The following is a 15,157-nucleotide window of genomic DNA, read 5'->3' on the forward strand; positions in this document are numbered from 1 at the left end:
AACCTGGTACTTCGAAGCAATTTTTGGCAGCGTCTTCCGTTTGAAATGGTCATCTGCAGCAAACTTGTCCTTACCGTGGAACATTCCTGTTCCGCCAACTGCCTGAAATCGGTTTTGATGTAAGTCATATCATCAAAGACGCAGTTCAGGTATTTAGTTATGAGCGTCGTGAGAGTTCTGGTGCTGTTCGTCCGCCCTGTGTTTCACTGTTTCCCGGGCTTGAGTATCGGCCAGATCCCGGCGCAAACAAATACACTATACAAATGGACATCAATGGCAATCATGGAGCGCGAGTGGATAAAATTCGGTTCATTACGGTGAAGTGTGAAAAATATACGCAATGATCCTAAAGGTTGGCTTTAAGAAAAAATATTCATAAGACTCAGTAAAACCACAAGCCTCTTTTTTGTCAGTTTCTATTTCTAATTACATGTTCACTAAAACTTAATAATGGCAAGTATTAAACCTAATGTACTGTTTATGTTGTTGAGTCGTTGGACGATGAATGAATTGAGGTACGACTACACGATCTGACACAGCGTACCTCTAATGACGCACTTAAACAACTTAGATGAGCTTCCTGGTTTTCCCAACCGTGTTCATGTGGTGAGAATGTTTCGGTTAAAACCTATGACCTTCTACCTCGCTATCAGAGCCAATTGCGTTGCATATACTCAAAAAAACACTGCTTGCTCACTCGGGACAGACCCCTGCTAAACTAATAAATACGGATCGGAAAGCAGCGAACACTCACTCAACGACGATTGTACCTAGTGTCCACAAATCAGCAACTAGCATAACCAACATAGAAGCCAACGCGGAAAACACGGATACATAATTGTAGCTCGTAAAAACAATAAACAAGCAAGAACATGCGACCGTGAACACCAATTAAGCAGAAGCTGACATGGACGGACTGGACGTGGATGCGAGAGAAGGCGCATCGATTGACCCCCAGGTTGTAGTGGATAACACAGCTAATGATTAAAACAACCAGCAAATTACCTCAACAGGATCCAACAGGCGAAAAATAAATATAATTGATTTACGTTTATGTTTGTTTATAAATTGTTTCGCAAGCGCTTCTAACGAATGAAAGGAAAAGATACGATCTTATAAGGACGTGGACATCAATAGGCAACCATGGAGCGCGACTAAAATGTTGCTACTGGTTGGAACTTGAAGTGTCTCGTGAAAATATAGTCTAAGAGAGAACAATAGGTACGAAAATGTAGAGCTATTAAAATACCTTTAAGTCACGTGGCACTGCCCGAATAGTTTTTCGAATTGCTACGTACGTGAGTTAAATGGATATTGCCAATGTTGACTACTGCTGTCGATTCGGCGTCAACGGAACAGAAGAAGCTTCCAAAAATTAAATTCTTTTTCAATAGCGTAGTTAAAAATTTCTTGAAATAGGCGAGCTCAATCATAATCTTTAAATTAAATTTCAGTTGTGTCTTACGTTTAGTATTCTTTTGTTCGATTTTCTTACGCTTTATCTTTCAATACACAAGATCTTTAGTCTGAGAACCTAACGGGAATACAATCGTATAATTTAAGTTTTAGCACCGGTTTATGTCACATTTATATAGCATTATTTCGCTCACCTAGCTGTTTACCAATACCGCTTAAAGCATATTTAATTCGTTCCGCTTCCTATGGTGGCTAGAGGTTAGTTGAGTGTATATTTTGGGCAGTTTAATTCTTATCAATCTTGCACGGGATTTGCTTTTAGACATTCAAATATGCTAGAATTGCCTTTTACGAAATAATTTAATAGAACAGCACTTGATGTAATAATATTCATCTGTCTTCATATCTGTGATGCATCCTTGCCTAACTAACACAAATATGCACTGTCGTAGGGTGCGCTAACAAATACATATTATGAGCTAGCATAGGACCGCGTCACTCCTTCATCACATAGTTAGTTCGCTCTGTACTACCACGCTGAATAAAACGTACTTTCTGAAGCTCTTCCCAATACTTAAAACATGGTGTCAGGAAGTAAAGTTAAGCTCGCGAATTAAAGTGAAACGGTCTCGAATATCATATTCGGTACGCTGTCTGCAAAACGGATCGCAGAAAGCAGTAAAAAGTTGTTTTTTTCGAAAGCCAACAATGGCTTCCGGATTCGATCTTCGGCTGCCCCAGCCGCTCGATGGATCTAACCTGGCAAAGGAGTGGCACATGGAAGCAGGCGTTTGGAATTTTTCTACGTGCCAACAACAAAACCAAGGAAGTGAAGCGAATAAAATTGCAACATTTCTGTGGCTGATTGGACCGCGAGGCGTAGAAATATTCAATACGCTGTACCCAAACAATAGCAGCAACGAGAACATGTTTGGGCAAGACGACGACGAAGAGGAAGGAGAAAACGACGAAGAGAGGTTTGCTGATGCTACAGATGTTGCGGCGGCACTCACACTTGCACAGGTCATCAAAGCTTTTGACGAATACTGCATGCCGCGCAGAAACGTCACGATGGAAGCTTTCAAATTCAATTTGATTACGCAAAAGGAAAAACAAGCTTTCGGTGACTTCGAAACAGAGCTGCGCACTCAAAGTCAGTTCTGTGAATTCAAGTGCTCTTCTTGTCAAGCTCCGTATGCTGATCGTATGCTTCGAGACAAGACATCGGAGTACATGATAAAAAGTTGCAGCTAAAACTTCTGGATGGGAAGGATGAGCCACTGTCCAAGGTAGTGGAGATGTGCAAAATTTTTGAAGCTGCGACGGAAAACCGGCTGCTGCTGGACAGAAAGGATTTTGTGATGGAAATCAAGGCGAACGGCGACAAGGCGGAGGATACTAAACCGAAGGAAGTTGCTGTCATCAATCGGAATACCAACAAGTGCTACAATTGTGGACAACCATACGTGCGAAACCATCGTCGCAGCTGCCCAGCTATGCGTGTAGAGTGCTATGCGTGTGGCGATGTGGGTCACTTCAGAAAATGCTGCCGCAAGAAGACGTCACATGAAGAACCGAACCGCAAGCCACCGAGGACGGAATCCAAAAGTTCATCCGGAAAGGCGGTGTATTCCGTTAATTGGAGTGACGCAGGTAATGTTTTATGTTCAGATCAGGTCGACAGTGCATATGATAATGATTTTTGTATTGATTCTCAAACTACTTCCTATAGAGTAAGCGCTAACGTTAGTGGCCCATCGTCTTGTAACAGTCGGGTTGAAAGGTGGACAAAAACTTATCTTGTGTGTGGAATTCCTGTCAAGTTCAAATTGGATACTGGGTCCGACGTCAACTGTATTCCAATCAGCGTTGTCCGGAAGCTAAATGTTAAAATTAATGATTTTGAGAATACTCCTGTGCTCGATTACAGAGGAAATACAATTCAGGTTTACGGTAAAGTGAAACTTCTTTGTGTCGATACGTCTGACAAATCCAAATGGGTTGCTGAGTTTCTGGTTGTTGATGGTCGTTTTGAGTCGTTGCTTGGATTGTCATCTTGCGTTGCCTTTGGGTTGGTTAAGCGATTGAATGCTATCTCCAGGTTTCCAAGTAGCAAGGAAGAGTTTATCAGACAATTTCACGATGCTTTTGAAGGTTTGGGTAAAATTCCTGGTAAGTGTAGTATCGTTCTCAAGGAAAACTCTTCGCCAGTTGTCCACTATAAAAACGAATACCGCAAGCGCTGCATGAGCGTTTGAGGACGGAATAGCAACAAATGGAGGAGCAGGGAATAATCTCACCAGTTGACTATCCTACCGACTGGGTGAGCAATATGCAGATAGTGGAGAATGGGCGGCTGCGCATCTGTCTCGATCCTAAGCCACTAAACAGATGCATCAAGCGTGAACACTTTTTGATTCCAACTCAGGAAGATCTGTTTAGTCGTTTAGCAGGAAAACGTGTATTCTCTGTTCTTGATTTGAGCAACGGATTTTGGCAAATGGAACTTGACGTGAAGAGCTCTGATTTGACGACTTTTATGACGCCGTTTGGTCGTTTCCGGTGGAACCGTGTCCCGTTTGGGTTAAACAATGCTCCTGAAATGTTCCAAAGAAGAATGGTTCAAATATTTGGCGACATAGACGGTGTTGAGGTGTACTTTGATGACTTGGCGATTGCGGGTGAAGATAAAGCCGACATGACAGAATCCTTGCAATAGTTCTTGATCGCGCTCGTAAGAATAATATCAAGTTTAATCGAGATAAGCTTCAGTTTCGGTTGCCACAAGTTCAGTTCATGGGAAGCACCATCGGCGACGGAAAAGTCCAGCCATTGGACAAGGATATACGGGCAATTACCCAAATGCCGAAACCTCAATGCGTGGCTGAAGTTACACGACTTCTTGGTTTTATGAAATATCTTGCCAAGTTTATTCCTAATCTGTCACAACGCACCGCAAATCTTCGCAAGCTTACCTACATTGGAGCGGAATGGGTATGGACTACAGAACACGAAAAGGAATTAGAAGATCTGCTCTCGTTCATAAATAAAGCTCCAGTTCTTGCCATTTTTGACCCATCGAAGCCATGTACAATACAAACTGATAGTTCCAAAGATGGGCTTGGTTGTGTGCTCCTTCAAGATCATGGACCAGTAGCATTTGCCTCGCGCACCCTGTCGCGTAGCGAACAAAAATGGGCTCAAATTGAAAAAGAATTACTTGCTGTTGTCTTTGCCTGCTCACGTTTTCACTATTTCTTGTATGGTCGTGAATTTGAAGTCCAATCCGATCACAAACCACTGGAGACCCTCATTAAACGGGACATTGATGAGGTGTCTTCTCGTCTACAGCGAATGTTCTTAAAGCTTCTTAAATACCCAGGTCTATCAATTGTATACACTGCGGGAAAGGACATGCTTGTTGCGGATTGTCTGTCGAGGGCTCCTTTACCAGAGACTGGTAAAACTGATGTTCAACTGGAAGGTGTGGTTCATTCACTTGTGAAACAAGCATGTATGTCCGAAGATAACTTCAATTTGTATGTGGATGCTTTAAACAATGATGAGCGCTATATGCGCATAGTTCGATATGTCGAACAGGGTTGGCCATCATATCACCGACTCGATGATCTTAGTCAGATGTTCTTTAAATGTCGTAGTGAGCTTCATTACGAAAATGGTTTACTGTTCAGAGATCATCGATTGGTGGTTCCAACGAAATTGCAACACTTGATATGTAAGTGGGTTCATGCACCGCATCTTGGAGTAGAAAAAACTTTAGCCAGGGCAAGAATGCAGTTCTTCTGGCCAGGCATGACCAACGATGTTTCGGAGATGGTAAAATCGTGTCTGACTTGCGAGAAATTCCAGCGTAACAATCAAAAAGAGCCACTTAGACAGGATGATTCTCCGGAGTATCCGTTTCAGAAGGTGTCCACGGATATTTATGAGTATGGTGGTAAGGATTGGTTGGTGTTGGTCGACGCCTACTCAGGTTTTATTTGCTCGGATCGGCTTCAGGATAAATCTATGCGAAGTGTCAGCTTATTGTTCGATAAATTTTTCAATGCGTATGGATATCCCACACAGATTCGCAGTGATAACAATCCGTTCGATTCGTTGGAGTGTGAGAGGTATGCGAATAAGAACAACATCCGGTTCATCTTCTCTAGTCCACGGTATCCTCAAAGCAACGGCCTAGCGGAGAAAGCTGTTGCAATAGCCAAAAATATTTTGAAACGATGTTTTGAACTTGGTGAAGTGGATCAATTCCAGTATCGTCTTCTTGAATTTAATACGACTCCGATTGCTGGTATGCAGCTTACACCAAGCCACCTGTTTTTCGGAAGATTACTTAAAACGCGTTTACCTGTTGATGAGTCTCTTTTGGTTCGTAAAGATATTGAAGAAAGGGTTGTCCGCAGTAAGTTTGAGCGTAAACGTGTCATTCAAAAGGAGAACTATGATAAAACAGCTAAACCTTTCATACTATGTTGCGTTTCGGCTTCGCCTCTTCAGAAACCGACACTAACGTATTGTCGGAATAGATTAGCGCCGGCTTGACGCAAATCCCTTAAAACTAAAACACACTATGTGTTTCAATCAAACGACTGATCAAACGTGATGTCCCGTTCGAGCAGAAGTTCTGTTTATGCCGATGAGACACAAGTGAAGCCGAAACTTGTCTTGGCTTAGCAGGCCTATGCGAAAGCACTATGCTATATTTCACCCTAAAGAGGAAAATTTGGTAAAAACCAAAATTTCTCACTAGGGTGAAAATTTGTTGGTAAAAACCAGTCTTTGTTTCGGCTTCACTTGTGTCTCATCGGCATAAACAGAACTTCTGCTCGAACGGGACATCACGTTTGATCAGTCGTTTGATTGAAACACATAGTGTGTTTTAGTTTTAAGGGATTTGCGTCAAGCCGGCGCTAATCTATTCCGACAATACGTTAGTGTCGGTTTCTGAAGAGGCGAAGCCGAAACGCAACATAGTATGAAATAAGGATTTGTGCCCTCCTGTACAAAGACTGGTTTTTACCAACAAATTTTCACCCTAGTGAGAAATTTTGGTTTTTACCAAATTTTCCTCCTTAGGGTGAAATATAGCATAGAGCTAAACCTTTGCTGCCGCTTAATGTTGGAGATCGTGTTATTTTTAAGAAATGCTCGAAAGAATGGCAACATGGTACAGTGACGCGTGACGTTAATGGGCGATCCTACATTGTAAAAGACGGGTTCGGAAATCATTTCAGACGTAACCGCAGGTTTATGAAACGTACTACAAACGATAGCGCAGATGTGCGAGATTCACCAATTGTAGACCAGCGAAACGAGTATTCTCAAAATCATGAACAGCCTCAAAATGGTTCAGTTATTCCGCTCGAAGTTTCTCGACACAACGTGGTAGATCAGTCGCCTTCCTCTGTTGTTCAGCCTCAGCTGATAAATCCAAATGTTAGTGATGCAGCTGGTGATACCTTGCCTAACGCAGTGACGTCTGTCCCAGCCCCTGCTAATCCTGAATTCACCATTCCTTCCACATGGTCCCACCCTCCACCAAATTCACATGCTCCTCCCTTGTCACATGAGGGATGTCGAACTAGTCGTAGTGGCCGTTCAATTAAATCTCCCCAATATTACGGAGAATGGCTTTACTGATTTCAAAGAAAAGAAAGCGTGTAATAATATTCATCTGTCTTCATATCTGTGATGCATCCTTGCCTAACTAACACAAATATGCACTGTCGTAGGGTGCGCTAACAAATACATATTATGAGCTAGCATAGGACCGCGTCACTCCATCATCACATAGTTAGTTCGCTCTGTACTATCACGCTGAATAAAACTTAATAATACTTTCTGAAGCTCTTCCCAATACTTAAAACACTTGACCCTCTTCTTACGGTTTGCTTGGTATCTTTTGTCGCTCTCTCCTTCGTACCATGGTAGGGTACGAAAGGCTGTCGTCCGTGAAGGGTTAAGATGATGAGTTTGTGAGCAGAGATTGGTCGAGTGAAGTGCGTGCTTTTTTACCAGGTTTATCAGTTTTTCCGCACTCTATGCTAACTTAAAGGAGCCGTTGGACTGTCATATTTTTATAATTTGTGAAAGAACGCCCAGTGGCTTAGCCAGAAATTTGGTTTGGAGGGGGTTTTGACGAAAATCGATTGATTTTCAAAATTGCTTCAATATAATGTAAATTTGATAAAATATTAAAAGTTCAAAATCAAAAACAGTTCAGCAGTTACCATTCCATTCTACAAATGAGAAAGAATAATGAAGAATACCTTTCATATTTCATATCAAAGAATATTCACATTCAAAGTTGGAATATATGTCCGATAACTTTTTTTACGGTCAACAGCACATAATTTCGAAACCATCAAATTCAAAGGTTGGTCGTAAAATGGTAAATAGTTCCTAGTGATCCCCATCTCCTATCTCATGCTGTGCGTCTATTGATGACATTTAATCTGTAGGTCGGCATCGACTGGGTATTACCGTCTTCTGCAGTAGAAGCGAATTGAGAAGGTGCGAGAGGGCATGGGCGCTATAACCCTACCGTTGACAGAACTGAATACGACCCCCACACGGCTGTTCTTAGACGAGATAGGAGGTTGGGTCAAAACCAAGACCAGAAAAGTCCACCTTACGAAGAAATCGGAAGAAATTGTATGTGTAAAAGCGGGCACCACGCGGTTACATTCTACTAGAGCGACGACACAACAAACGAGTTGGGAATCAGCTCTGTAATGCTGAGCAATTTGCACCAACGCGTATTAAGGTAGCAGATGATCAGCGAATGGATGTGTGTGTGTGGATCAAAGTCCATTTCTGAAACTACTGCGTCCTAAACGTACACTGCCCTCACGAAGCGAGACCCAAGAACGAGAAAGATGCATTTTACGCGCATTTGGAGTCCGTGGTAGAATGTGAAGCTCCTCATCGGCTACACCCTTAAAAATCTCCTGATTAACAAACTGTTAACCAAATTCACTTTTTAAGGAACGGAAGCTTCTTCTCCAATATCACAAATGTTCGCACCTTCCTCAGTGCGCATATAGATTCGGAATCGCCTACAGATCGGAATACCAAGGCGATGGAGCATCTATACAGAGTTACGAAAATTCTACGAGTAGATAAATCGCTCGAGCAAAGGCTATGTGCCACAGGCCAACATATGAAGAGATACTAATGGAGATTTTCTCACGACTAAGTGTGAGCTGATCGTTAATTGTATTATGACGAACATCGAACCAGCAGTAGACGACGAGAGTATCGCAAGAATCAGCCTGGGAATATGCACAGCCGACGACAGATTCCCAGCGCCGGATCTACCTAAGATTCTTGAGGAGATCGAATGGTTGAGGCCGCTGGGAATGATCATCTGCTATGTGAGCTGCTGAAACACGGAAGAGAGCCATTGGTCAGAGCACTCCACTGGGTGGTTTTGAAGATCTGGAGGAAACAGATTTTTCCGAGGATTGAATGGAGGAACTCGTATGTCCCATCTATAAAAAGAGTGTTAAGCGGGATTGCGGCAACTAGTTACCGAGCAATCACATTGCTGAAGGTGTTCTCTTAAATTCTTTATCGCCGCTAATAATCGTTAGCAAGCAAGTTTGTTGAGATTCAAACGACAATAGATCGAGCGATGTGTGATGAGTATTAGAGATACTTTCGATTCCTTTTGAAACTCGGAAAGGGCTACAGCAAGGAGTGATAATAAGAGCGAGGATCGAGACGAGTAGTACGGTTTTCCGGAAGTCCGTTCAGCTTTTTAGCTTCGTCGGTAACGTCAATATTGTGGCACACAATCTTGAGATGATGGTGCAGGCGTACATCCGACTAACGGTTGAAGCAAAGCGAATTGAACTGGTCACAAATGCGTCAGACATAGTACATGAGAGTAAAAGGTTACTCTTCCAACCGAGTATATCGATTGATGGCGATGATATCGAGCTGGTTGATGAGTTCGTGTATTTGGGCTCACTAATGACTTCAAAAGAGATATTTGGAATCGTATTATATTTAGTAGGTAAACGTTGTTACTTCGTGCTTTGAAAAGCTTTTCGAACGAAGAGTGTACGACACCGCATTGAGTTAACCTTCTATAAATCGCTTATTAGACCGGTTGTCCTCTACGGGCATCTGGAGCATGCTAGCGGGAGATCAACGCGATTCTAGTGTTTTCGAATGGATCGATGGGATGCATATGAAAGACGGAATGTGGCGACGGCTTATGGACAATGCAACAATAGCTTGAAAAACCACCCATTGTTCGATCAGCGAAATTTGGGCGGCTGCGGTGGGCTGAGAATGTCGTCAGAATGGAGAGCAACTCGGTAAAAAATGTTCTAGAAACTAATCCGACAGCTACAAGGAGGAGAGATCGGTCAAGATGGAGGAGACCTGAGGAGTCGTCGTGCCCTGCGAGGCGACAACATGGCTTAGACTAATTGGTAAGTAAAATATTTAGGTGAAAGTTTAGCAACAAGTGTCCCAACATAAAAAAAATCTGGCATAATCATTGTAGTGATAAATACTCCTAGAAATTAAAATGGAAAACCAACTCTTCAAAAAAGTAGTAAGAGACCTGATGTCTTCAGCAAAGTTGTATAGAATTTTATGTAAAACATCTCTATTGAAGATATGAAAACTCTATGTATGTAGCATATCGAGATACAAAACAATATTTACGAAATTATTCTTACGGTATTTTCGTTTTTGACAGTGCACTACATCGGTGTAGTCGGTGCTACACTCATTTAAACTTGGGTGTAATCAGTCGATCTCTTTCTTTGCACTACACCGGTGTAGCATCTAGAAAAAACGAAAACGCTATTAGATCCAGTTTTCTACAATTTTACTGTAAGCTTCATAGACACATGGCTTGGATAAAATGTTTATTTTATTGTTTATTAACAGCAGAAGAGATTGATCATATACAGTAACATAAGAATTCGTGTCTTTGGCCACGTTATTTGTAATAAAATTCTCGAAAGCTTTACTGAAGACACCAAGTTTTTCGAGACTATTTCAACTGGTTACCTCCATTTTTTTTCAATTCAAATAATTTTGGTTTTGGGGGGTTTGAAATCCCCCCCCCCCATTTCCTGGCTACGCCGCTGAGAACGCCTATTAGTGTTAGGCAGATCTCGAGCCCGCAACTTGCTATTGCGTGAGGAGACTTTCTTCCGCCGCCGTCTTCAGTATAAGCTTCCTCGTCGATGCTGCTGGCTATTGATTTGGAGGTGCTGAATCCAGTTTTTGCAATGCAGGTACAAATTTGGCAACCATCTGTGGTTCAGGTATTTATATTAAAATCTTTATTTCGAATTTGGTTGTCATAGATTAAAATTTCGTTATCAATTTCTGTGCATAATTTTTCATAATTCGATCACAGTCCAGGTACGAAAGATTGAATTTTGTAATATCACATGTTCGTGGTGTCAAATCATGTAGTCGTACCTTGGTTTCGCAGCCGCCTATATAAATTTACATTCTAATGCTTCTATAAGTCTATACGTCGTGTTGTATGTCGCCATAGTTAATTATTATTGCAACACTTTAGATTGATGGATCGGTTATGGTTGACGAAATGAAACCAAACCAAAGTTTTGCAGTAGTTCAGTATATGTATTTTTTCAGCTTACATATGTCGTTTTAATTTTATGAGTTTGAGTAAAATACTCGACTTTTTTGATTAACCCGCTTCATTAAATAGTGCTCAAGCAGTAGTTTCTGGGACGTTTTCTCTGTTTTTCTTTAATCATATTTCTTGTCCTTCGCCTTTTTTTCGTTTTTCGAAGTTCGCACTTAATCACAGCCCAAAAATTTTCGATCGAGCGGAGTTCATAACAGTTTAGTGGATTCGATTTGGAAAGTTCTGTACCTTATACGTTTTCAATCCGGATTGTTTGCAAAACATATTTTTTTGCCCAAATTCTTTGTTGAAATGTTCGGATTCTACCTGTATTTATGGTCCCCTGTGACTCGTTTGTGGTACTTTTGAAAGCCGTTTAAGTTGATGGAATGATGTATATTTATCAGTTTTCGAACATCGTGATGCGATAACCCAGTATTTTGCAAGCGGTCCCGTTAAAAAATTATGCGTGAGAATGACACCCTTTTTTGTCGATTATTAGTATTTTTTCACATCTTTTACCGAAATTTGCTCAGGCAAGCAGTCAGAAAAAATCTCAGTAAAAGTGGCATTTACTCAGCGAAAATGACTGGGTTGAAGTGAGTGAAGAGGTCTTCGAACAGAAGGGGTATGACCTGATTGAATTCATTCATCCTCATTCCTAATTCCCAATAAAGCAACAGTAGGCTGTGACTAGATGTCGTTACTTTTCATCGAATTCGCGATCAAACTGATACCTACTGGAAACACTGCCTTTAGGTAGATAATTAATATTAATAAACTTCAGGGCAGCTTCTCCTGCTACTTTCTTTTTGCAGAATTAGGCTATCACAATTACCCCAGCAGTAAGGTCAGTTTTTTTACGAACAGATATACCTCATTTACCAACATACAACCCTAATTCTTTAGCTGTTGGTTAGCCTAGTGGAAAATTCTCATTAACATTATCAACCCTCGTGTTGCAACATAGGATCAAAACCATCTATACCGTTACTAGACGTGGTGTTGTACTCTTTATGTTGTCGTTAATTACACGGTAGTTCTGTATAAAATTTTCTGCTCTGGAGAAAACACTGGTTTCATGTGTCAGTCGTCGCATTTTTTCGGTTTGTAATAACAAAAAGTGTGCTGAGAATGAATATAAAAATTTTGCGAAAACGTTTGGAATATAGTTTAAAAATAATAATTTAAAGTGTACAAAGTGTTCCCCTCTGACGGTACTTCACCGAAACGAAGGGAGAGTACAACTTGACTCGAGCATCAGTTTCAATGCTGTTTACAAAAGGCAAACATATTTGAAGCGATAATGCTAAATGGTAACTTCATCATCCTCTCCCTTATCAAGCACACAAAACATCATGAAATTTTAAACAACCAAAAATATTAGCATTAGCGCTGGTCGACCGAAAGGGAGTTATAACCCTTTCCCAAGGGTTACACGACTACGAAAAGGGCTTCACAAGGCTTTGGGTATTGCACTGAATGAGTGATGACGCGAATCAGAATACCAGCCAGTCGGTGCCTGCTTGGATGTGGTGATCCTACCAGCTATTAATGCAGCGAAACAATTGAGGGAAGCGAGTTACAACCGTGAAATGGGAAACTAATTGTTCGTACTCAATAATTGATATAAATGAAATGATGCTGTAAATTAATGTTTAGCGGGTGGGGATTAGGGTGGACAGGTTTGTGGTTAGAACAAAACAGGACAACGGAGTTTTAATGGATTGTTTTTATTATGTTGAAATTTATTATAATTAAACAATGTTTGCCTTAATGTTGCATTTAAGTACCTTTTAGATAGTGTTGGTAATTAAATAAAAAATTACTTGTTTTCATTTCGTATTTTTATTTCTTTCACTTCTCCAAAAGCAAACATCCAACATCATCGGTTTACTCCAATGAAGAGCATATAGAAAAGCGGATAATAAATTCTCAATTGAAAATTCGATTGTTATTTTTCAATACTCGCTAATCCATCGCCAATCAGATTAATCAAAACCACTGAAACCGCGACAGACCGCAGATTTGCAAGTTACGGGAAAAAAAGAATATGCAAGGAAAAGTCTGCTTCGCACGAGAACTGAATATTAATTTTTCAAGTAAACCAGCGACGGATTTTTTTTTGTTTGGCAATCCAAAAACTACATTTCCATTTTTCGCGCCCTGGGCAGAATTTATCCATTGACTTTGACTTAGCGCGATATAATGTAACTTTCGTTCGAGAATTATACCTTATAATACCGCAACGAAAACGGTGTAGCAATTTGATTTTCATTAAACGAAATTGAATTTGTCACTTTCGTGATCCTTTTCAAGGATGATTCTCCCTCAAAGCACATATAATAACTTGTACGCTGCTGGAACTGGATTGTATAGGATTTCACACACAAAAGCGAACAGTGACAAGTGGAAAAGCTAACAAGTGGTAGGAGGCTATGGAATGAAAAGGCGATGCGTGGCGCAATATGTATACATTATATGTTTGAGGGTGGAACTCAATCGAAGGCAAAAGAAACATGTTTTTCTTGTATTGTACAAGAAAAGCAACGGAAGTCACTGTCGGTATTTTACTTTTCGGTCGGTGGGGTGTAAATTGGCACAGGATGTACTTGGACTCATTCCCAGAGGGGGTGTAAAATTAAATTATGCGGCAATTTTGATTTGAGATTATTCATCTGGTGCGATTGGACTGAGTGTGGGAATTTTTTCGTCACTCAATTTAAAAGTCAATTTGCGTTCTCCGACGCGTACCATCCGGAAAATCGCGAGTTTTGTGTGTTATTTTTGCTACTTCTATCACTTACCGTCGCCGGGTTCACGTTTCACTAGCTGGGGTGGCGTCGAAAGTCGGTAACAGTAGGCGGCGGCTGCTGCTGCCGGGTGCGTTGCAGGGGTTGCGGTGAAATCGAAGAAAGCCGAGCGCTCATTCCGAAGGGTTTTACCTGCAGAGACGTTTGAAAAGATGGGACAATTTTAGTCTACTGTATGAAGATTGCAAGTTTCTTTTCATCTTTTAAACGTTGATATACTAGTCCCGAACAGCATAATCACCGCCAGTGGCGTAGCCAGGGGGGGGGGGGGGTTTTGGGGGTTAAAACCCCCCCCAAACCAAAATTAATTGGATTGAAAAAAAAAATTGATACTGACGAATTTAATTTAATATTTCACAAAATATTTTTGGAAAAATATTCTCTGATCACTACATTGAGAAGTGTGTTTAAAGCGTCATGAGAACTTTTGGAAAATTGTGGGAAGGGGATCTTGTAACTTATCTCTTAGCCAAAATCCCATAGTTGTCAAATTACTTCAATGTAAAATAAAATAACTGTCTGAATTATTATGAGCTCATTTTTGGAAAGATGCTTCAAAATATGGATTAGAGACAATTTTTCGAATGGGAATCTAAATTTGAATAGGTTGATTGCATATAAAACACAAGCTTGTTTACATTTCAACATTTGCTAAAAATGTATTTTTTTAGATTGTGTAGAGTTTAGACAACAATTCAGTATAGTTAACAACAAGAATAACATTTCAGAAACTAGTTGAAAGCTGATGTAATTTTGTCTCCAGCAGGTCAGGATCGGTTTTAGGAGCATTGGATTTTTGTTGTATTATCAACTATATGAATAGCCTCTTAGCAGCATGCAATGAATGGCGTACTAAAATTTTGTGTGCTACGTACTAATACTGCAAGTTGTGAGGTTGACTAATGAAGAAAAGTAAAATTAATGCTCGATAAATTTTTAACGGTCACGATCACATTCATTCGAAACTGCCAAATTGTTAAGTAACATTGAAGAATTTCAAAACGTAAAACTGTTCATCTGCTGATAGAATAATTTTGACGGTTAATCCTCCTAGAAGTAATTATAGAGAAGAATTACTCTTAAAGCAAATTTGAGTCGAGACTTAATGGCTCCAGAAAAGTTTTCGAAAGTGCTATTTCAAAAAACTTTGTCAAAGACATAAATATCCCACATATTCAGAGTATCGAAATATAGTAGTAGAAAACCTTTACAACAAGCTATTCTGAACTTACTGTATTTGATAAATCACTTCTGCGGTAATTAAATAATAAATTCACAT

The 15,157-nt window shown here is 40.5% G+C and overlaps 2 protein-coding genes across 4 annotated transcripts in view; one reads left to right on the forward strand and one right to left on the reverse strand.

The window, feature by feature from the left end:
- Window positions 1–15,157, reverse strand: part of LOC131678280 (ETV5-related protein Ets96B-like) — a 74,675-nt gene that overhangs the window by 9,467 nt on the left and 50,051 nt on the right. For all 3 annotated transcript variants that reach the window (XM_058958317.1, XM_058958316.1, XM_058958318.1), the window contains exon 4: window positions 13,873–14,010. In XM_058958317.1, the coding sequence (XP_058814300.1) occupies window positions 13,873–14,010 (138 nt within the window). The remainder of the gene's footprint in view (window positions 1–13,872; window positions 14,011–15,157) is intronic.
- On the forward strand, window positions 2,335–3,477 carry LOC131678287 (uncharacterized). The gene is made up of 2 exons (XM_058958325.1): window positions 2,335–3,069; window positions 3,149–3,477. Exons 1-2 carry the CDS (start codon window positions 2,715–2,717, stop codon window positions 3,151–3,153), a joined length of 360 nt encoding a protein of 119 aa, XP_058814308.1. The 5' UTR covers window positions 2,335–2,714; the 3' UTR covers window positions 3,154–3,477.

The sequence above is a fragment of the Topomyia yanbarensis genome, chromosome 2, assembly GCF_030247195.1.
Source record: "Topomyia yanbarensis strain Yona2022 chromosome 2, ASM3024719v1, whole genome shotgun sequence".
NCBI lineage: Eukaryota > Metazoa > Arthropoda > Insecta > Diptera > Culicidae > Topomyia > Topomyia yanbarensis.